Consider the following 24,869-nt stretch of genomic DNA (forward strand, 5'->3'; position numbering starts at 1 on the left):
TGCTCCCTCCTTCCAGAAATATTTTCGACAAAAAACATTGTCTCCATTTATAATCTTGCAGACAAGAATCAATGAATTTACAGCATCGCATTTCTCGATTATTTTTACTCTAATGCAAATGTATATGAATAAACGCGATTATCAATTCTTCATATCTCTTGATAACTTCATTTTATAATATCTTCGGGGAACACCTCCGAACATGATAAACGACGTTGCGTCGTCTTTATTCTTCATCGTGAAATACTATAAAAAGGAAAGAAAGTAATGAAAAAAAATACAGATAGATGAGAAAGTAAAAATGCATCTTATTTTATTGATATTCAGTGTAAAAGAGATCTTTATTTATTTTAAATTTATGGACAATTCATTTGTGCAAAATATTTTCCTTCCATTAATTCCTTCCCGAAGGTCTTTTTTTATTACTTTTTTATTACACATGTAAGATCATTGTGATAATGCGCTGTCGTTCGACAGCAAAACTCTTTCAAGCGATAAAAATTTACTGTCTCATCAAATGAATCGTCGTTGGAACAACTGTTTTTTATCAATATGCGGTTTCGGAATTCTCTACCTCAATTGTAATAATATTTTTCTCTCTAAGGGCCGGAAATTTTTATCGTCTGAAATAAGAAAAAAAAAATGGAGAGTTTCCAGCTAGCAAGGCGCACGTGATTTTGACGTCAAATGACGTGCATTTGCTACCTGAGTTGTGTGTCTTTTTTACTTATATAACCAAATTTTCAAACTAGTGTAATTTCTCTTTGAAACAATTAATATTGTAAAAATCTTGCAAAATTGTATACGTTTGAAGTAAATAACTTTTAAATCACCAACTCTATCAATTCGTCTTATAATACAATGTACAATAATTTATCACATATACGTATCATAATTTATTATATAAAATGCGATCGCATAAGTATAAATAACATCTCATTGCATCGCTTTTCAATCTAACATCGACATTGAAAAATAAAAAATTAAAACAGAAACCTGACTACGAGGATATATCTTCGCAACTTGGTCTGATAAAGAATAAAATTTCGTTTATACTTGCTGGGGGAATATCGGAATTTCTCTTTTATGTACACTACGTACATACATATATACTTGAGGATTTAAGGATTAACCTATACACTGTCGGCGCGCTGATCTAGTCACAGTCCTATCGTTCGTATTTGGACAATCGCTCTTGAATGCATCCGGAGAGTCGAAAATCGGATCGGGCCCATCGCTCGCACGTCCCGGACTGCCGATGTCGCGACGCATGCGCGTAGCGACCCTGCTGGATGCTGCGCCGCGCCGCGCAGTGCAGTGCAGTGCAGTTAAGTGCAGCGCGGTGCGCGCATGGCGAAATGGCAACCCTGTGTCGAGAGAGCGCGGTGCAACAACGAAACCCTCTTCAGGGATTACTTTTCTTCCACTCTCTCCAATCGATGGTTTCTGTTTGGAAAACTAGTTGCTGCAACTTGCGCCGTCCACATGAATCGCAAATTCAGCCTGATGCTTTCTCGTCTATTTTGTCTCTTTTCTCTCTCTCTCTCTCTCTCTCTGTCTTCTTTTTTCTCTAACTGAAATATCCTCTAGGGATCGTTAAGCCTAGATTGGAATATTACATCTTCGTGCACTACTTTACCTCGAAAATTATCGATAGATCGGGTGACGGTGAACGTGTACGCGATCGATAGGCACGACATCTTTATTTCGATAGGATGTTTAAACCGCACAGTGATATTTTAGCAATCTAGGGAGATTTAATTAATGAACCAAATTGTATTAAACTGATTTAATTAATGCGCCACACGTAGAGCTTTCATAGAAGAGATTCCAAATATATGTTTCTTGTTTTCAAGCGCTGAAAATTAACGAATATAATTTGCACAAATACGTGAAATAGGAATTTGTTTTTTCGAAACATCATGAATTCGAAGACGTCGAATATTGCAACGATAAAAAAATTCTCGGTTAATAATCTCAAAATTGAGAAGAAAAAGAGATTGATACAGAGTCATTGTATCCTTTTTCATCGCATTAATGAATGATGAAGGAGTACATGTATGTATATTCAGATACGAGATATTCTCAATTTGATATATTCGTTAATGTTTCAAATGCGGCGATCGCGTTCGTCACGGATGACAAACGATCGATACGAGTGATGATTCAGGATAAATTGTGACGTCAGATAATTAATCAGTTGCCTTTGGGAGACGAGATCGCGAGTCGCGTACAATCGGCTATTGTTATGACCAGCAAAATATTATTGCGTGAAAAGAAAAATAAATTTTCTCGAATAATGTGAAAATTGTGATAAAATTTAACGGCGATATATAGACGCTGGTAAAAAGATAATATTATTTTAGGTGCCACGCAACAAATACGAAGTAACAATAACATAACATTAATGTTATAATAATTTTCTACTCGACAATAATGTAACATGGTTTGTACGTAATAGTTATATTGTTGAGTGGAAAATAATAACATTGATGTTACTGTTTGATATTAGTCTTATATTAGTATAATAAGTTTCAACTGAGAGATGAATTAATTTTCGTATCATTAAGAAAAGAAAATAATCGAATATAATACCAAGTAAAAAATATATATTATATGCTCATTTCATTAAAATTTCATATTTTAAAAATAACAATATAAAATAGAGTAATATATATATATATATATATATATATATATATTTAACAATTCATTTATTGTAGCATAAAAATATGATTTATAGAAGCTATATTGTAATTTAAAAAAGAATTTTAAACAAGAAATGTACTGTAAAGTTTTTTTTTTTTTCTAGCAGCATGGGTGGCTTCTTGAGATAGAATTTCTTTTCCTAATCACATAACTCATCGGCATAATACAATCCATATCTTATCAATACTTGGAAGTAATAGGCAAAGATACACAAGATACGTTTATGTAAACTAAGAAAATAAGACAAAGAAATGCCGCGTCACAAAATCACTAACGTTATCACGAGATGAAACACCGATTTACGGTAATTTTATATAATTTTATATTATTAACAAATTCGTTTATCCTATTTTCTTTCTTTTTGTTTGGAAATAAAATATATTAAAGTAAATAAATTATTCAATATCCATATGTAGATTCATTAACATATGTAGAGTAAGAATACGTAAAAAATTAAAAAGATTGATATTTTATACTACGTACTTATAAAATGAAAAGCGATATAAAAAATCTATAGTCCTTATGTGTCGTACGTGAAATTAAAACGAGTTACGAGTTGCATACGAACAGTTCTCCTCGCATGACAATACTTGAAAATCGATTCGTCTAAAATGGGGCTTAAGGGTGCAGGGTGCACCCTCTGCTTCTCTTTTTCCCTCTTTACCGGCAATGTCGGTGGCGCGAAAAGAAACGATATCGATCTGTAAGTGAGACGTGTTATCAGAAAACTCACCCATGTGTAAAATCTTGCGATGCGTTTGTGCATTATTCACCGTCCAAGAGTTTTTTTCGAACTCTATGCGTCCTTTTACGTCGAGGAAACGTTTAACCTATTTCAATCCTATGTTAAAATATTGTGTTTTCGAATGCGTGTAACAATGTAATTTAGATATTTACGACAATATCTTCAATACAGAAATGTTGGAATATTTACCTGTAATATTAAAATTGAAAAATGTTTACGAGTACATCGCAGTAATAAAATCTATACATTGCAAAAAGACTCATTACTCTTAAAGTTTTATATTATCACGTTCTTCTCAATCTAAAGTTAGCTTCTGAATTTAAACTCGCGATTTATTTCACTCTGATTTATCTCTTATATATATATATATATATATATATATATATATATATTGTATATATGGTATATTATCTTCTCCTGATATTCGTGAATTTTAAAACTAAAGTAAAGAGATTCGATTATATATACATGATATAAAAAGTGGAACAAATTTTTCAAAAATATTTTCGTGTGTCTCAATTAATGACAATTCATGCTTATACACACACGCAACACATATCTTCACATTATTGATAAAACGCCAAGTATATATGCGAAAGATAGATCCGTAGTTAGTTCAGATTTTCAGACTTTTTAGATGCACAATTTCAACCTGCGTGTTGAAAATATATAATGTAAATACCGTATTTTATAGAGCGTGATAATAAAAAGTAAAATATTTGCAGATTCGATCTCTCTCTCTCTCTCTCTCTCTCTCTCGTGTTTAAAATCATCTTTACTAAATTGAATTTTGTACCGCAACTTTTCAATGAAAAAAATTCACGTTATTATTAACGATAAAAAGAAAATTGCACTAAATAATCACGCATATTCAAATGTATCCTTCAACGTGTGAACAAATCAGGATGATTATTGTTAGGAGCGTTTCTAAAAGTGTCAGCTTTTCGCGTGAATTAAAAAAATTAAATATCGTTTTTCTCGTTTAATCCAATTTATCGATTTCTCTGGCAGTTCAAATCTATCGGATCTACGATTTATTCGGAAAATATTGGTATATATCAACACGCGCTACTTCCCTCCAGATTACGCCGAGTATTATGTCGTTATTGAAGAGGGATCGTATCTGTCTATATATATATATATATATATATATATATATATATATATATATATATATATATAGTATATTGTTTCAACACGGAACACATATGAGTTTAATATGCGTGTTTAGTAGCGGCTTTCACACATTGTCACGCAATAACGCATCGATACGGATTATTTCGTCTATTAGAGCCCGCATGCATGCATGCACGTACGTACGTACGTATATACATTGCACCGTCAATTGCGATGCAAAAAGTCCATTATAAATACACTGTCTATCTCGATAACGCCAAAAAATACGGAATGCCGGTGGAACAACAAATCGATCCGAGAACAGATTAATCGTCCGAGAGACGTAACGCTGTCCATTACAGATCGAAAAGAATTAAATCGTCTCTCGTGCGCGGATGACCTTCTATCGTCGCAATAAGAACGAACGCGTGCTACATCATAGCCTACGGTAGCCGAGGTACAATCGAACGTGCTGGTTTCCGCAGGAAAACGTGCGCTAAATTATTAATGGCACGGCGCGACGCATTGTAACTCCCGCTACACTTCGCGTTATTCGAATACGACGATAATGATAATAAGAACCGAACGAATGTCGTTATTATTAGACGTACGAGATTACTGTATTAATTATATGTAAATTGTTTGGATCTTGTACATGCTTTACGAGAGTGAGGTGGAATGATAAAATTTTGTCAAATGCATAATCTTACAGTAAAAGAGTTAACGTTATTTATTTTCAATTAACGTCAGTTATCTTTATTAAAATTTCGAAATTGCACGATAAACGCACGCATATCAAATTTAATTAAAAATAAATCTTGTAAGGAATGTTTTGTGGATTTCAATACCAAAATGCACGATGATTGATAATAGTTTCTCTTCGCAAACAACGTGGTTTATGCAACTTAATTTATATCGTAATTGATATCGTTGGATGCAATCATAGTCGCTGATTTATTTATTATTTCACTTTTATCGTGTAGACGATCAATAATTCAATTTAATGGAATGAATTCGTATCATACAGAAATATAGATGATGTTCTCGACCTAGCGAGCTGTATTTATTAAATTGTAACTCTTCAATTAATTTTATATCGACCTTTTTTAAGCGAGTGAGAAACTTAGATTGAATCTCGTTTGCTGCGACTTTTTAGTTTTTGACAACAAATGTAAATAATATATATATATATATATATATTGGTCATTAAAAATCTCGGAATAAGAAGAGATTAAAGAGAAAAAAATTAGATTTGCTTCAAATTGATTGAAGAACAATAATCTCATCGTTTTTGAAATTTAATTTGATTAAGCGTATACTTTTCAGTTTGTCGTTTTAACAATAAGACAATTTCATAACTATATTAAATAGTATAACATTGAATCATCATTTCAATTGGTTTAGTTCCCGATATATTTGGAGCTGAACGATAACACACCCTCGATAGGTCTAGAACAGTCTGTATATACAGACAGATTCAATGACGTAGAAAAGAGAAAGATAGACTACAGATATGTGTTATACGATACTACAACGCGGTTCACATATCTACGATGCTAAGAATCTGTGATGATTAAATTGATTCTAACGACACAATTTTTTTTAAATAGCATAATTTATGACGCGCAACAGAATCTGAAACGCCGTATAAATATTTCTACTAAATTCAAAACGCAAATACAAACGTCACTTTCTCTTCGGTCTTGCACATTTATTCCTTGTCGTGCTACTTACAATAAATACAATACTCGACACTATAACAATCAATTACTCGTGTTTTCTACAATTTTCGTTTAATCCTTAATTGATATCAATTTTGGTACTTCATTTAATGTATGTACGGTTCGTGCGACAAAAACGAATTAATTTATTTATTCAGATTTTAACGCTATGCAAAATTCGCTGTAAAACGCAATAATCGAAAAATATCACAAAATATCATTTTGCTTGTGTATCATCGTTATTTCGTTACGAGATACACTCATGCTAATTTGCACACATGCATGCGTGAAAACGAAGAGGACTTCCGTCAAAAGTGACTCGTGTAATTCATTTACACACAGATTTACAATGCTTAAAACATTAATCGATGCCAATTGCGTGTGTTAGCGCGAAAAAAAAAAAAAAACGATTTAGGCCAAGCAAGAAAAGATGCGTTGCAAGTAGGCTGAAATGACTCGTTATGAAAGAAAGCAGCAAGGTGTTTACGCGAGTGCTTATATTGAAAGTAATTATTCTAGAAAGCCATTATAAGGAACGTGAACAGTGCGAATACTAATTTTTTACAAGCATTTCCGATTATCTCGTTCGGTTTCAATTTCGACAATTTCTGCAATTGTTATAAATTAATTGAAAGAGAGAACTTTAGCTTTTCTTTCCCGAAACATTATAGTCGATTCATTACGACCTTACAATTTCCCTCGAAAGTTCATTTTTAAGTAATTAAATTACACGTTTTGTGCTGTGCGCATATTGCATATTATCCGTAAAAATTAATATTTTATATCTTTTTTTTTAAATTCATTAAAAAAATGATACACAAATGATATACATATATGGGACAACAATAATAAGAATTCGATTTACTCTTCCATTCGAGAGTATCTTAAACTTTAGATAGCCAAATTTTTCAATTAGGATAACCCACGCTGTATGTTGTATGAATATCATGATTTGTGTATTTGCGCGATGATCCCTCGTGACACACATATATAAATACATATATTTATAAAAAACGGTAATACATTCCCTTCTCACCACATTTGTCACGTTTAATATACAATTTTTTAAATGCGATTACATTTGGTATGAATTACAAAAAATACACAGAGTATATCATGCGTATAAAAACAGTTGCGTGTGTCACGAAATAGTCTATGATAATCTTCGTATAATCTGCGGATCGTAATCAAGCTTCGAGCAATTATTAAACAGTTCGAACTCTTAAATAAGAGAGACAAGAACTTTTCACACATCTGGGATTATTATAACATATCATACATTAAGAATCCTATACTTATTAACGGATAAATATACAAAGTTTTTATACGAAATGATTAATTATTGGAATTATCCGATCTCTTTTTATATAGAATGTAGAATAAATAATTCAACTGCGTATCTGGGGACGAGAGGGTTCAGACATTGCAAGATGATCATACAAAGTTTGCTTGCAACAAATTTCACGGCAAGAACAAATTCAAATCTGTAGATTTTAGATTCTGAAGTTCTTTCGAGATTATCATGTATCAGTCTCGATCGAAAATTACTGTTATGTAATCACTGATTATTTACTAAATAATAAACACGATTATTATATTCTATATAATACTTTGCGTGCTGTTAAAACTATGACGTCTCCGTATGCTTTATAATACTCCATATAATATAATGTGTAAAGTATCATAATAATAATATTTATATTGCTGTAGTAGTATAATAAACAATATTCGGCTATAGTGCTGCAGATATAAAGCATTAAAACAGATTCTCATTTTCTGGGATGATCGCTCTGAGAAGATGTAGCTTTAAAGAAATCTCCAAATATCGAATTATAAATTACAATTTGATTTCTTTAAAACCATTGTTCCTGATTACGATCGAGATTACTTGGGTCGATTACCGAAAGTGTCTATCATTATTATTTCATTGTTTCGTTCATTATCGTTATATAATTAATGAATTAATTGGCTAATGCATATTTGTTATATTTGGCCTAGTAGTAATACACGTACCTAAACAGGATTATTACGGGTCTACTCCCCCGTATATTACAATCTAAGCGCATATGCGTTATTTCCTACAGCGAAAGCCGAACGACGAACAAAAGATTCGTACGCATCGATAACGGAGTATTAATTAGCTGCCTACTAATGGTCTGGTATACATAGAATTCTATACCTCGGGTGAGTTTGGCGTGGTCGTATTGATATGATCCTGTAAGCAAATTCTGAGATCCCGCTCATCCAATTCACTTTCAGTATCGACGCTGAAACTTCGCACAGTTTGCCCGCCGAAACCCGTCCATCGTTGTTTCCAGCTCTCTAGCCTCATGACCTGTGACAGATAAAACGTGACGTGAGACATACTTCCAAGTAATTCTCCAGAAAAAGGGAGAAAGAAAATGAGAGAGCGCTTTATATCTCCCTTTACAAAGTATCCATTCAAATTTCACTTAAGGGGAAAAAAAAAAAAAAGTGAAACGTCAAATCTAAAATTTTTGAAATATAACGTCGACTTTAATTATATCTATTTCTATTCTAAAAATAGTTCGTTATTAATGTATATTTTCTTTATTTATTGTCGTTATTTATCTTATAAATTTATATCTTGATGTAATATAATTAAATTATCAAATTAAAAATTTTTCTCTTACATAAAGTTTTAAAAGTCATAACTTAAGGGACATTTAAGTTCGCAAATCTTTCTGTTGCATTAAATATGTATCAATACATCAACTAGATGAAATGATATGCAAATATGAATAATGTAAGAAAAAAAAGAAAAAATTCGCTAAATTCGATCTCACACCGATTTAGTGAACATTTATGATACTTTCGCGGCTACTCTCACGCTTCTTTCACATTTATGTTTTTTTCTTCTTCTTCTTCGAGCTAAAAGCAACAGCCGTGAATGTTTATTAGAACGAAACAGTGAACTTAATCTTAAGGAAGCATGCAGTTAAATAGGAAGAACAGCCATGCTCACGCATCACCACGCGTATAATACAGAAAGCGAGCCACGCGTTTTATTTAAACCAGACTCATCCGTAGGTGCAAATTGTTGCGTTTCACGTGACAATATCGTTGGAAGATTTATAAGAGATCATATATCAAGTTAAATCGTTTAAAATTCAATCCAATATTTTTCGTAAAACAATTCTGGTTCCTCGATCGAACTTAATTGGATACTTAAAATTAAGCTGATTACATTTAATACTACATATATTTATAATGCACATTTATAATGGCTCTCATATAATTATGAATAGCTAATATAAATCTGTTTACTCACTATGTAAATGTACACCTTTCCGATGGCTATTAATAAAAGTAAACATTCCGAACCCAGATTATATGAAGGGAAACATATAACGCAATAAATAGAGAATCAATTACAATGATAAATTCTTTTACAGTAAAGAAGATAAAAAAAAGGAAAAAAAAAAGAAATATCATGCGACGCGCACACATACATACGGAGACGGTAGAAAATGATGCTTACACGTGAGTAAAGACTTACTCGAGCCAGCGCCAAGGCTCAGTCTCCGGGCTGGTGATTGGCGTGGGGAACTGAGGAGAGACAGAGATAACACAGCAATAGAGGGTTAATTTTGCAACAACAATTAGTCTCTTCTGGTTAGCACTAGTCATCGTTCGGTACCTTTACACAATAAGAATCATTACTGTGCCTATTATCTCTCTCATTCAACAATCATCATGCGTATTCCGGTTACAAAATTACGCGTACCTGTACACATACGTATACGCTTCTGAAATTAAACGCAATAACGATACTACTATCCGTCCTCTCACTAGCTCGTTAAATTTAAATTTATATTTAAACTCGATAAGGCGTCAAAATTTACTTTTATCGCATCAATAAGATATTTTAGTTGATTTGTCAAGGAGTCATACAATTTCTTTTGCGAAAGGAAACAAAATACAAATTAAACACATTCTGTTTGATTTTTCTAGAATAAGTTACATAACTCGGAATAATATTGAACGTATAATTCAATAAATCGATGTCTAATCTGCTCTTATACGATTATCGTTTAATTTCTCGTATTGCAAAAGGTATATTTAATGCGGCATTTTATATCAATGTTATAAAGAAACGTTAGGCAACAGCATGACTCAAATTTATTCATCGCCGTAATAAAATTACAATTTTATCATCTTAATAAATTAAAACCTTTATATAAATACTTGATGTTAATTTGAATAAAATGTGCTATTATAATAATTTGTGAGAGATGTATAGTTGAACATTTTTTAATTCGTTTACAATTTTTAATAATGTTTTATTTCTGTAAAGTTGATAATAACTAATTAATCCTCATGCTGTGCTAACTCTCATTTTCTAATCCGACATTAGTTAACGTATATTCAATGAAATTAGATCAGTTTTACAGATAATTTTAATTTGCCTCATATCATGGATGAGTAAAACATTGAAGAAAAAATATAATATATAAATTATGTATATTATACATGTATTATATATAAATATAAAAAGATGATATATTTCTCTAAACTGTTGAGTAATTAAAAATTTCGGTTTTCAAAAGCATACGTCAAAGAGCAGTGCAGATATGAGAAGCTGCAATATATCAAGCGCGAATACAAATAGTAATCGACTTTATCTTCGATCGTGTAAAATAATGAATCATCTCTAAATGAATGTGAATTCTTAATATGTATAGGTACTTATACAATGGTAAATTATTGCAATGTATAAAGCCATATGTTTTATGTCCACGAAGAAACAAAGCCATATTCTCCCAACTAATTAAGCATTGTTATTATCAGTGGTGTATATAATAAATACTGAGAAGAAATATTTTCCTTATAATTTCTTCTAATTATCTTGATATATATATATATATATATATATATATATATATATATATATATATACCATATATTGTGTGACTAAATTAATTGCAATCTTTTGGGGGATAAATTACATAATTAAGTTAAGTAAATTAAATAATTAATCGTTTAATCATCACTATAAGTATTTTTTCATACTTGTTATTGTTAATAATTATAACTGCTAAATTAAAAAAAGAAACCCGTTTGTATATATTTTTACATATTTTCCATTTCTTCAAAGTTATATTATGAATGACAGCCGTGTCTTTTACCTTTACAGATATTTACAAATATTATTTTATACAATTTTAAATAATTGTGAAAAAGAGCACAAAAGAGCAATTTTGTGTAAATCGATAAAATATAATGAATTATTGAAAAAATGAAATAGTTCTCAGTATTTAGCGGTAAAATAAATTTTAGTCACAAAAAGTTTTGTCTTCGCAATCCACCAGAAGCGACGATGTTACGAAGCGTGTTGGTTAGCATTAGATTGCAGTAAGAGGTGCAGTTTGTGCATAATTGTCTTATAAGTGTACAACACATCAATGAAGAAACGAGTTACATTATTACATTTATGAACTTAGCAAAGTGGAATGTCTTTTGTGTACAGTAGGCATGAATTTATAATAAATAAATTTATAAGAGTGCAGTATGAGGTAGCACATAAAAACTCAAAAGATTCAGTTTTATGTATGAAAAAACACTTGTTAGGAATATATAATATAATTATATATATATATATATAATCTTAAATAACATATATATTACATATATATTAAACGAGATGCAAATATATAATATTTGGCTTATTAAGATAACATAGCAAACAAAGAAATGATAATTAAATCAAATTATCATCAATTCCATAATGTCTCAATATTTGAATTATTCGATAAAACACAATGTTATATATATTTGACAAATCAAAAGAACAAACACATAATAAAACAATGCTTTAATAGTAACAATAATAATAAAAAAAAGAAAGAAAAAAAGGAGAAAAAAAAGAAAAAAGAACAGTAAAAGTATTTTATCTTTATCTTATAAAATAGATTTTTTCCACAGAATATTTGAAAAGTTTCAATTGTCAAAAATTTCAATTATGATCACAATTATAAAACTATAAATTATAAATTACATTATTTCAAATTATTGTTTCTTTTTCTTTGCTTGTAATAGAAACATTTAATAACATACAATAATTAACAACATTTGTGTGTGTGTGTGTGTGTAATACTTATTTCAAGAAATAAGCAAATATGCATATCGTAATACGTTCATCGTTTTTCATTAATTATTTACATAAATATCATATTTTATTAAATATAATAAAAATATTTAAGATGTATTGTATATAATAAGATATTATATATATATATATATATATCGTGTGCTACTGTTTATGTGATTTGTATATTGTTATATTTACATAGACTAAAAGAGAAAACTTACAGTTGTCTGACATACATTATATGAAGAAAATAAATATGTGTTATAAATAAGATAATTCTCCACCCCTTACTGCAATATTCCGAGATACTGCTTTTGTTAATACAATATAGAAAGATGTAAATTCTTTTAAATTCCACGTACCTCAGCCTTTAATTCAGCGACTTTGTCCTGAAGTTCTCTTACTTTTTCGCTGTCATCTAAATTATTTCTAAGTTCGCCCTCTGCATGCATTTCTTCGTTCTATAAATATATCAAATATCTTATTCATTTTTTAGTACTATAACATAAATATCTGATAATCTTTATATAAGTTATATTAACTAACCTTCAATTCGAGAAGAGATATTTTCTGCATAAGTTCTGCCACTTGCTGTGCATGTTCGGCATCGCGTATCCTGGCCATCATAGCCTCGTCCTTCATTTTCGATTCCAGATCGGAATATTTGTGCTGTTGTTCCCTCAGCTTAGCAGCCAGATCCTTTTCTCGAGCTAATGCAGCCTCCAAATCATCCTTAAGTACTTTCCCACCTTCGTCTTGTCTACGAAGCTGATTGGTTGCCACCTGCACCTGAGTTTCAAGCTCCATAACTTTAAGTCGAAGCTCCTTAACTTCGGTTAACGCCTCCATCTCTCGAATCCTCGTCGTCATTAAGTCTTCCTCAAACTTCTGTACCTCGTGACCCCGATTTTCCCAAAACAGTAGCTTCTTTGGTGTAGAATCAGCGGCAGGTGCTGATTGAGCAGACCGATGTTCTTGTAGATGCCTCTGCCAAGCTGTGCTTAGTTCCATGACCCTTTGTCGTAAATCCTACATAATGTATAATTGTTCTAATATTAATATATATTTATAAAGAATGTCAATATAGGAATTATATATAAAAATGACAAACCTCTTACCTTTAAGGATAAATTAGCTTCCGCCTCTCTAAGTTTAACCGCAATGAGTTCCTCTTGCAAATGAGCAACAGAGTTGTCCGGTGTCGATTCGCGCAAAGTTTTTTTATCTTGTTCCAATTCTTGTATTCTTCCTCTGAGTTCCCTAATCAGTGCATCGTTTTCTGCCTCGTGTAATCTAACTCTAACCAATTCCTCTTGCAAACACTGTATCATCTCTTCTTTCTGCGATAATGCTTCTTGCTTCACTAATATCTCATCGAGCGACGACTGTCTAGATGTCATGTTCTCCTCGAGAAGAATCGAAAGCGATCTCAGTTCCTCGTGAGCTTGTTCGAGTTGGTGACTCGTCTCGAGATGCGAATGTCGAAGTGCCGCCAATTCTCTCTGCGCTATAAAAGCAGTCTCTTCTTCTTCCGCTCGTGAAACTTGACCTCTAACTAATCTATCGGCCAATTCTGCGGACTCTGCTTCTAGAAGTTCAGTTCTTTGTCTAAGCAATCTGTTATCCGCTCTAAGCCTGCGTAGCTCGACCATTTCTTCCTGTTCCTTCATCTTTAGGATAGTGTAGTCCTTTTCCAATTTCTTCATTCTTTTCGGATTGATTTTCATTCCATAAGCGAGTGTCATGAGACCATCAGGATCTTTTTCGGCCTTTCCAGGCAATTGCTTCTGGAAAAACTGGATGAAAAGACAAAATTATAGTTTTTTTTTTGCGACTTATTAAATAGACAAAAGATATATATACACTGCTCATTTTTGTGTACTTATTTAAGAACATAAAATTATACTAAAAATTAAAATTTCTTATAGCACTGACAATAATCTAATCTAACAACTTAAGAAATTGTGTAGATTTTCAAATAAAATCTTACCTTTAACATGCCTTCCATATCTAAACTGAGCAAATCTTCTTTGCCTAAATGTAACATCGCCAACGCGACTTTGAAGATAATTTCCATGCCCTCTGATAGAAAGACGTCAAAAATGCGACATGCTAGGGGAAGACTTAGCGCTGTGGTGAATAAAGTAAGAAACCAAGAGGATGCATACATCGACGTATGGAAACCTTGGGTCGTGAAATGAGCGTGAAGTTCGGGATGCGTGTCAGCAACTAAATGCTCCAATTGATACATGCATACTCCTAATTCGGCCATACTTGGTTTGAACATGTCCCGTAAGCGATATTCTTGCATAAGCGCTACTAGCACAGCAAAAGCTTCTTCTTCCGGCATTTGCTGCAACAATGTACAAAATTTACGTAAAAAAAAAAAAAAAAAAAAAAAAAAATATATATATATATATATATATATATATATATATATATATATAAACAGATTGCTTTCTTTTTTTCTTTTCACGTGGAATATAAAGAATTAATAAAAATATATACTTATAAAAGATTTAAATTATGTGTTATATTGAGACTATGAATTTTCATGGATTTCTATAAATAATTTGTTTTTGTATAAAACTTTTTGATTGAGAATTTGTTGAAGATGCTGTTAGAGTAGTTTACCTGCATTAAAAGTAATCCTACTATAAACCCTGAGCCTTGGCAGTATCCTACTTCACGATCGTGAAGACTGTACGCTTTCATAACATTAAACAGACTTTCCTGACCAAGACCATCTTTTTCTTTAAAAAAGTCATGTTCAGGATACGTCCTAGCGATATCCCTTCTAATTATCCTCTCACAGGCTGATGTCGCTTTAATATACTCAGCAAATTGTTTCTTAATGGGAGAGTCATGGGCACCGCTTAATAATTGCCAAACAATGCCCCTAAAAATGATATATAATTTATATAAATCGCGCGCGTACTGTGTCTAAAACATATAATCATTGTTGTTGGATATATAAAATGTATACATATAGTAATTAATTTTCTGAAATCTAAAAATGATACTGATAAATAATAACTTTAATAATATTTTTGAAAGTAATATGTGTGTGTGTGTGTGTGTGTGTGTGTGTGCGCGCGCGCGCGCGCGCTACCTGAAATGGTGAGGTATGCCTTGACGAACCAATTCCTTAACAAATTCTTTCCGTTTCTTCCAATGATAATCCCAATCAGATACTATGTGACCCCAGAGAGTCCACGTATTTTCTTCACCGTCGGCCGGGTTGTGGCGTCGGGGCGCAGCATCGCCGTTACCTCCGCTGCCCCCCGACGCCACAGACACCTGTGATGTATCGGAGCCTTTTCTGCTATGATTACTTTGAAGAGAGTTCAGCGATTTTGCATCGGATTCGATCAGTCTGGAATTAAGGAAATTTTGAATTATAAAATCTGTTTGCGATGTCTACGCTACACAATAATGCATAGATATATTGATTTATTTTTTATACAAATCAATATTGTATTCACGATTTATTGTTTTGTATGTAAATCATATTAGACGCAACTAAATTTTTTAAAGACTACCTCCTTTGACCATCGATATATCTCGTGAAATTATACAGGTCTCTTTAAGGATGTAATAGTTCTTGTAAATTAAATCTTTTCTCTTTCAAACGATATATGCAACGATATAAGTAAATTTATCAATATATTTCCATGATAAATTAGCTTGATATGTTATACGAGGGATGTAGAGAAAAGCCAGAACTTAAAGCTACAAACTTACGCCTTTTCCCAAATTTTTCGAGATTGAATTAAAAATGCAGCCTTATTCTGCATCATTTCCAAGCCAAAATGTGCAGTAAAATTAACATTTAGCATTTCTACTTTAAGCTTGAAATAAAAAGAAATCCAAACGATTTATCCAAATTTGCACGGACACGAGACGTTCCTCCAATTTTAGCACAGATCTTGAAAAGTGGAAAACGTGAGAATTTTGCGTTCTGGAATCGTTAGACCAATTTGACGTATCGATCTATCAGTCCATGCGTTGTTCGATTCTTGAAAGTTCGAGAATATAGCGGTAACGTCAACTGATAAAACCATAGGGGTCACTTGATTATTCACCTATTGGCTTCCTCCAGCTTAGCTAATAGAGCCAGCTCGTCAGTGGGTATTTCTTGCGAGGGCGTTATTTGCTGCTCGCAAAGGGTGTCTAACGGCGGACTCGGGAGTATCTTGCCGGTCTGTGTGACGTTACGGGTAGACTGGTGGATGCTGGAGGTGCATAAACACAGCACACTCATCACCTGCGGTCCATAACGTGACAATCCTAATTGGCCGACCGACGCGTTTACGCTGTCCCGAACGACGCTCTGGCTTCTGAAATGAAACGGGTTGCGGTTAAATTAACGCGGATACCAATTAACGCATTATGATTAACGCTTCAGCAGATCTACCGCGGTGATCTATTTAAGCGGTTATTATATATGCTCGAGTACCTCTTCGCGCTGGTAATCGCGCGATTCTACGAACCGTGTATATTCGATCGAAAGCCATTAATTAAAATGGAGAAATTCAATTTTAATCGTAAGACGATTACGTGAAATAATTAATTATATTGATTTTACGCCCGTAAACAATCTGCTGATTGCTGCTAATGTCTCGAAAAATCCCACATGAAAATTCAATAAGATATCACTCGTGCTGTTATTCTCTAAATTTCAATATGAATCTTTTCGTTATTAATGAAACTTTATTATTCGAGTGGCGTTTTTTTATTTTTATTTAATTTCAGTTTTAGAATTTTAGTCTCATTGTCAGTTTAAAAATTACGCATCTAATAAATGTGAGAGATAAAAGAAAAATTATATAAATATTAATATATAATAAAAATTATATAAATGTATACATATTTATATCCATCAGTCAAAGAGCTTATTTTACCTCTTCGCAGTTTTATTTCTCCTCCAACGAGCTGCCGCAGGGGCCAACAAACCGCGAAGAACCATCGAGGCGCGTTTTGTTCGTTTTCACTATCGCGATTGTAGTATTCGCGGAAAGCGTTCTCGTTTCTGCCCTTCTTATTTTGACATTGTCACGCGATTTTTACATACGATAATTGCTGACATACACGCCTATAAAACCATTCATTTCTTTACGATTAACTCTATATACTTTGAGAGAGAAAGGGAAGAAGGGGGAGTGTCCTTTGCGAATCAACAATCGTCGAATCATTTCAAAATACTTTAAGAGGATGCCGGATTCCGACAGGATACGAATATCAGTTAAAATGAAAAATATTTTTATTGATTATAGATATCAACAAACCATAATTTTCCAATAATTAAAGTATACATAACGGAGCGCGGGGTTTATGATTTCATATGAAAGGTGAAAAAAAATTTAAAAATTACAGTTTTGTTTTAACGGCTTCTGCCGTCAACATTTGTTTAATATAAAAAATTTGTAATCTGCACGTGCCTAACAAGTGGACTCCGCACTCGACATTTTATCAAAGAATATCAGTGAACACAACTTTGAGAAATGAGTTAAGAAGCTTTATAAAAAAGATTTTACTATGCAAAATTTTGCACACCGAAATGTTTTTTACTAGGCTTCTAAATACATTTTTAAACGTTCACTTATATTCTTTCATGCATTTCCGAGTGAAGAGGTATCTTATTTTGCACGTACATATTGCAAAACTTTTCTATTAAGCAAATATATAATTATTATAACCGGTAAAAGAGAAAAATTATAAATTTAATGTATTAATTATCTCTTTGAATTATATCTCATTTATCAAAATTCTCCGATCGTATCAATTTACAAGCTACGTATAAAAAACAAAAACATTGCAAGATACGAAAAAAAATTTCAATTTGTAACTTGTTACAAATTGTTTAGCAAAATTATTCAGTACAATATATTCTAATAAATGTGACGCGATCCACATAGATTATCTTTATAGGAAATTTAATATTTTATTATAATGACTAACAGTACATTTTCACAAGCAACGGCATTCTTGCCTTACATAAATGCCGCGCTCGGTGAAGCAACGCGCGAAGCAGTTCGACACGATACGAAATCAAGAAGGAAGCAATTAGTGCGTGTGAACGAATTAGCGAATGAAAGAGCAGGTGAATTCGAGCCGGCTATTATGACTACGTATTGTATATCGTATGTGGGTGTAAAGGAGGGGGGGAAAAAAACCCCCCCCGGAAGCAAACGGAACACGTCGGGATACCGTTTTTCAAGAATCATCTTCATGATTTTAAAATCAAACTTTTTTCTCATATCTACCGTTTCTTTCTTACATATTTTTATAAAGTTACTTGTTAAAGAATATATTTTATTGCATACTATTTTTTTATCTCTTTTACATTAACGAATATTCTGAAATTTTTATATAAAAACAGCTATTGTATTTATTAAAAATACAAGAAATTTTTATTGTATTTTGAAAATTTATCGAAACATCTTACTTCCGGAAATTTTGAGAGATTTAACAGATTGTGATATTTAATGTACATTATTTTTCAGGATGTTACGTACGTTTTTTTTTCTCTATCGTACATATTTGAAAAATGTAGCTGAAAGGTAAGAGAACTTTTTCGGGAGAAAAAGTTTATTTTAAAATATCGGCTTTTCTCGCATTATCTTAATGTTACGTTGTTTGCGAACCGCGACGAACACTTGCGTCGTATCATCAGAATTGCTACGTCGTACAAAAACTTCAACTCATTATCAGGCAAATTATTGACCTATATGCCGCACGTGGTTCAATTATATGATGGCAATGGAATAACATAAGATACTGTAAAGCCATTTTTTTATGCAAATATAAAACAAACAAGGTAATGACTTGTAAGTGAAAGAGAGAAAGTAAATAAATTTTTTTCAGAGAAATATATTTCTTTTTGAAACAATGTTTAAAAAAATACCGTTAAATTAATTGCATGAATTCTTCCGTCGTTAAGTGAATTTACACTTTTACAAAAAACAATTAAGATGCAAAACATGTATTTTTATTTTAATAAGTAATGACATATTTAATGGATTATATTCATTAAAAATTATATCAAAATATGTTTTTTAATAATTCAGACGGTTCAGATTAGAATCTATGAAATATATTATAAGCAACATTTTCTATTAATTTTAGAACAGCAAAGATTCATAATTCAATATTGCTGCAGCATAATGAAAGCGTTTCTCAGAGCGTAGTGAACTCTACAGCATAGTGAAAGGATTTATAAGGCTTGTATAGCAACTCGTAAATGATGGATTACTTGAATAATACAACGAGCATTAAATTATATTACATTATATTAAACACAATGCGATATAACACGCAATATAAGTTATACCTAATATAATATACGGATAATTCACTCCTATTCATATTAAATTAATTTCGATTGTGTTTAGCTTCTAATGTGCAAAATAACGTTGGTCGATAAACAAAGAAGAATATATGTATAAAGGAAAGGAAATATTTAAAAATATATAAATTAGTGTCTAATATAAGATCAAGGAACACAACCGGCGTATTTTCAACGTCAATTTCTGTACGTGCGCGAAATGTCATAAATACACACTCGTTGAATCGAACCCGGATATGAAGAGATTACTTTTCAATTTCTAAATTATTTCTATGAGTATGTGACACTCAAAGAAGAAAAAAAAAAAGAAAAAAGAAACACGTTTAAAGAGAACCGTGTCATATATACTCGGATGAAGCAGATAACATAATCGAAAACGCATTCTCTCGGATGTCCGCAGTTCCTCTTTCGCCTTATCAAGACATAGGCTCTCCTCTATCTTTCTTTCTACCTCTCTCTTCTTCCGAACGGCGAATTGTCAAACAGTCAACTCAACGTGCCGATCCGATCCGATACGATATCGTTTCACTTATTTTCCGATTACCCGGCACGATAGGTTCCGGCTAGATATGTACTGTTCGAGAGTACGAAATGGGTTTGAGGGTCGATGCAGCCCGCGCAGGCCAGGACGCTTCACATGCGCAGCGACGTCCGCCTCGTGACAAATAAATAAAAGGATTTCCCCGAGCCGATGGTCGCGCGGAAAACGACTGGGCGTTCTCGTCATTGAATAGAATATTTAAAATTTTGCGTCAAAATCTCAATTAAATTTTTTCCAGAGACCAATTATATCCTTTATATTCGAGTAGCGAATGATGAGTACTCGAACGATCGAGAGATTCTTCATTTTCTGTCTAGTTGAAAATTAATTTTAAATTTCATGCATATCATGTTGTTCTCATTGGAATTTTTCCCTCACTGTATAGCTTCACAAATATTGAAAATATTGCTTTTATTAACCCACTTAACTGATTTTTTAGCGCGAAATTTTATAATTAAAATTATATTGAGGTGCTGAATAAAATTATTATATCTTTAACAAACAATTTATCGAAGAACAATAGAACATTTTTAATACCGAAAATTTTATTAGCGTGGGTGTGTGTATAGATCACTTTTTTATTATTAAACATCTACATATATATTTGAAATTAACCGTCTAAATTTCAGTAAAAAAATCAGATTCGATAAAAGAATTTCATGATTGAAAATATACTTTCGTAAAACAAAATATTACTACTTGCTTATCACGTTGGGAAAACTTCTTATATCTAAAGAGATATGAAAAGATATAAAAAGAATTCAGATTAGTAGAAGAATGGATTAGACTTTAATATCGTGGTATGTCAAGATCTTCCGTTGCACTAAATTAGTGACGGTAAAAATTATTATTTATAGATTACGTACTAATATCATAATATTAATAATATATACGCTTAGATAATATTCAAAAGTTGCTTCTTGCAATACTACAAATTCTACATAATTCTATCGCAAATAATTTAACATGGAGATTTATTAATTAGAAACAAAAATATATATGAATTTTTTAAAAGTCAAATTGATCAATTTTTTTAAGTTTCTTCTCATTTTAATATCAAAACACATGATTAATGCTCTAAATTCTAAATAATTAGAGTTAGTTTGACTTTTGAAAGACTCATACCTATATATAATACTAACAGCTGTATATAAGGAAATATAATAATCCTGATTTAAAAAAATCTCTACAAAACAATAAAGTAATAAAAGTATATACAATATTTTGCGATACAATAATAATTGTATCTGAATATTTTCCTAAAAAGAGTGCATTCGTGTGTAACGTGTGCATTCGTCATCGTTTATTGCCGGAACGGTCGTCTGCTCGTTTACTAGATTATGTCATGGCGTAACAATTTTGCGGTCTTTCTTATACGAAATAATACATGGTCAAATAATATTTTAAATATTTCCTATAGAATCAATTTTAACAAGTGTAATAAAAATGAAGTTATTAATAATCTTCTCAAGGAAAGACTTTAGGAAATCTAGAAACATGCTTTATCTTTTCTCGTTTATAAATATTTATGTCGAATCAATATTTCGCTAAATTACATAATAATTTTGCTTTAATAACCTCTTGTTTTAATCAGCGTATATATATTCATGTACGGGAAATGGCCAATTATGTAATGCTATCCCTTTAATTTTACACACCATTTACGTAGCCTCAAACGCTTATGTGTATAATAATATGACAAAGGGATATAAGTTTTTTATACTTTTACAAAAGTTAATAGTTTTACAAAAAAGTGAGTGCATTTGAAATATCAACGACTTTAATAGCGATCTCCCTAAATTAATATATAATAAAAATATACGCGCACATACATAATACTTCCAGAAAAAAATTAAGACACGTGTGAAAAGTCCATATGCACATATGTGACAAAAAAATTCTTATTATATTTTTTAAATAAGCCACAATATAATTCTCGCTGTCTTTAGTTAATATTTCAATTTATATTTTTATTTCGATTTAATTAAATAAAAAGAAGATATAAAATAATCGTATTGTTATTCAGCAAATAACAGAAGAAAACCTACATTATATATTTGTTTAAAATATTGAAGCAAAATTGTGATATTCATATTCTCTCCAAATCAGTTTTATAATAAATGTACAAAAATGTATCATATAAGAGATTATTGTGATGATTTTATTTAAAGAATTCAGATTAAATACGGATAGCTTGTAAGTCCTTTCGCAATTGTAGGTACATTAATGCAAACATCTACACATATGTTAATTGAAAAAAATTAAATTACAATGAAAAGTCAGATGATTCATTTGTGTGTAGACACACCTAGATATATATGAACGTTACCTGAGTGCAATTGGCGTCATTTTCGTGCTAAATCGAACTTTAGAAGGTGTATTTCCAGAATTATCATTTTATCAAATGGAAATTCAGTAAATTCAAAATTTATTATTTTGCAGAAAAATTAACTTTGATAATCCCATGTATTATTTACGTAGAAATATACATCAATAAATTTACTAGTTAAATAAACACGAGAATTTACTATATCATAGAAATAAATTGTTCGGATCAATATTCGTACAAATTAAATAATACATATGTAAAAAATACACGAAAATTCTATTTGTCTACATTTTCTGTATATTATCGGCAACATAATATAAATATATTATGTGCAGAGAGCATTTATATTATTTCTCTAGATAAAATAGATTTTGATTTTTAAACATACCATTCTTAAATAGAGATATATTCTCTTTCTAAATAATAAATGCATAATAATATTATTCCGTTTAAATATTAATTATTATATAATAAACTTGATAATATATGAACATATGGAGTAATATTAATAAAATATTATTGATTAAATGTAGCATACAGAGCCCAATGGAATTGCGATATACAACATAAAGGATTCACAATCAAGGTAATGGAAGAAATTAGGTCGCATTCAAATTATTGTAAGGCTTATATGTGGATGTGTCGATTCATTCTCAGTTTCCGCACAAAAACACAAATAAAATATAGATGAAAGGAAGAAACGTAGATCCGGTATTCAGTTATCGACCCGTAATCTACAGCGACATTTAAGCGCTGAAGGTCGCTATCTACTTCCGAGTTTCATTGATGAAACGCGTTCTGTATCGTTGCCCAAGTTAGGTAACAGGCAACCTAAAATTGTCCAAATGCATCACCTACTAGCGATATGATGTAAGACACAAACTTTCAAAACACAATATAATGTTCTATAATATCTATAATATTCCTCTTTATTAATTATTTATAATACCAAGAAAAATTATACGCGAAAAGTAATAAATTAGTTAGATACTTTCATTTACAACTTAATTACAATTTGTAAAATATGTTACAGAAATTTGATATAATAATTAATTACAAAACCTAATTCTAAGATGGAGTACACTTATACAAGTATAAATAATTATAATAATACTTTAGTATTTCATTGAATATTTGACGAGTATGTATACTCTTTTAAATTTTTTAAATATGCAGTAGCTATAAAAAATTATTAATTATAAAATTAGATCAAGATATATATTAGTCAATTGCATATAAATAAATATGTAAATAAATCATTTTAATTTTACTTCTCTCCAATATTTCTTTAGAAAATTTTTTCCTTTTTTTATCGATTTTATGCATCTCATTATTATCAATCACTGTGTAGAACTACAAATATTTTATTACAAGATATATTTTTTCAATTGTTGAAAGATAATAACTAACTGAATTCTGTTCACTCGATCATTACTGTGTCGTATCAAAAAGAATTATGCTTAAAAAAAAAAAAAAAAAAAAAAAAGAAAAAAAAACCTCGATCTATACAAGAGAGGCCAGTTATAATCTCGTTCGGAAAAATTCATTTCGTAGAAACTCCCCCCCCCCCTGCCCCTCTTTTCTAAATTTCCGACATCTCTCGCCCACCTTTATCGCTCTTAGGTTCTTCAATTAATACAGACGGCAACCTCGAATACCGATAAATGATTACGTTTACGCGAGCGTTCCGTCAAAGCGAGGAACGAAGAGCGGCGAGGAAATAACAATATAATGACACACACGCAGTAAGTGGCACACAAACCGGAAAAGCGATATGTATACGGCCGCGTTATCCGTATTAGCAAACAAACTGGTTGTCACACAGGTGGATGGCCGTTTTTCGCAGCCATCTGGTTTCGTCGTGTGTCGAATGTTTTCGGGTCGCTTACCTCGAGCCAACTCGCGCTGCCGCGTGTCGTCGACGATCGTCCGCGTGTCGAAGGAGCGTCTAATAAGCGTCCGACCGAATTCCTCGACTGCTGACCGAACGGGATCAACTAACACGGTTACACGGCTAACGAGCGTATACACGGCTGTCAACGCTCAAACTGTCATTACGATGGATTCGACTACGCGCAATCTTACCAACGAATGAGATCGTTTTGTTACTGTAATTCGCTTTGCAAGCAACAACAGTGTTGCGACAAATCACAAATCTCTCCAGGCGGAACTTTCATGCGCATGCGCGCCTACGTCATCGATCATGTGATCGATAGACTTGCTCAAAGCTCTTCATCTCTACACATGT

The 24,869-nt window shown here is 31.6% G+C and overlaps 1 protein-coding gene across 12 annotated transcripts; it reads right to left on the reverse strand.

Annotated features, from left to right (window-relative positions):
• Positions 1-53: 53 nt before the first annotated feature.
• Evi5 (ecotropic viral integration site 5) lies at positions 54-24,725 on the reverse strand. 12 transcript variants are annotated; one of them, XR_011448208.1, is made up of 13 exons: positions 20,203-20,468; positions 17,308-17,498; positions 16,489-16,743; positions 15,516-15,779; positions 15,038-15,302; positions 14,394-14,756; positions 13,522-14,199; positions 12,950-13,432; positions 12,766-12,864; positions 8,471-8,626; positions 3,443-3,539; positions 1,134-1,858; positions 180-246 (listed from the first exon to the last, which is right to left on the reverse strand). XR_011448208.1 is itself a non-coding variant. In XM_070311743.1 (12 exons), exons 2-12 carry the CDS (start codon positions 17,370-17,372, stop codon positions 1,794-1,796), a joined length of 2,790 nt encoding a protein of 929 aa, XP_070167844.1. In that variant the 5' UTR covers positions 17,373-17,498; positions 20,203-20,468; the 3' UTR covers positions 1,064-1,793. The 12 variants fall into 12 exon arrangements, 11 of the variants coding, with proteins under 11 accessions (XP_070167847.1, XP_070167850.1, XP_070167844.1 ...); XM_070311743.1 differs by lacking the exon at positions 180-246 and having other exon boundaries at positions 1,064-1,858; XM_070311742.1 differs by lacking the exons at positions 180-246; positions 1,134-1,858; positions 20,203-20,468 and adding exons at positions 2,732-3,410; positions 24,511-24,725 and having other exon boundaries at positions 3,483-3,539.
• Between the last annotated feature and the right edge of the window lie 144 nt (positions 24,726-24,869).

Source organism: Polyergus mexicanus, unplaced genomic scaffold, assembly GCF_030449975.1.
Source record: "Polyergus mexicanus isolate NDT 795.1 unplaced genomic scaffold, iyPolMexi1.0 SCAF_20, whole genome shotgun sequence".
NCBI classification, from domain to species: domain Eukaryota; kingdom Metazoa; phylum Arthropoda; class Insecta; order Hymenoptera; family Formicidae; genus Polyergus; species Polyergus mexicanus.

What these genes read in the sequence shown, in the direction of transcription:
- Evi5 (XM_070311742.1), bottom strand. Translation starts at nt 17,372, where the DNA reads ATGGTTCTTCGCGGTTTGTTGGCCCCTGCGGCAGCTCGTTGGAGGAGA. An exon ending in GGCATACCTCACCATTTCAG is followed by an intron (nt 15,303 to 15,515) that starts GTAGCGCGCGCG and finishes TATCATTTTTAG; the next exon opens with GGGCATTGTTTGGCAATTAT. An exon ending in TATCTCTTCTCGAATTGAAG is followed by an intron (nt 12,865 to 12,949) that starts GTTAGTTAATAT and finishes ATATATTTATAG; the next exon opens with AACGAAGAAATGCATGCAGA.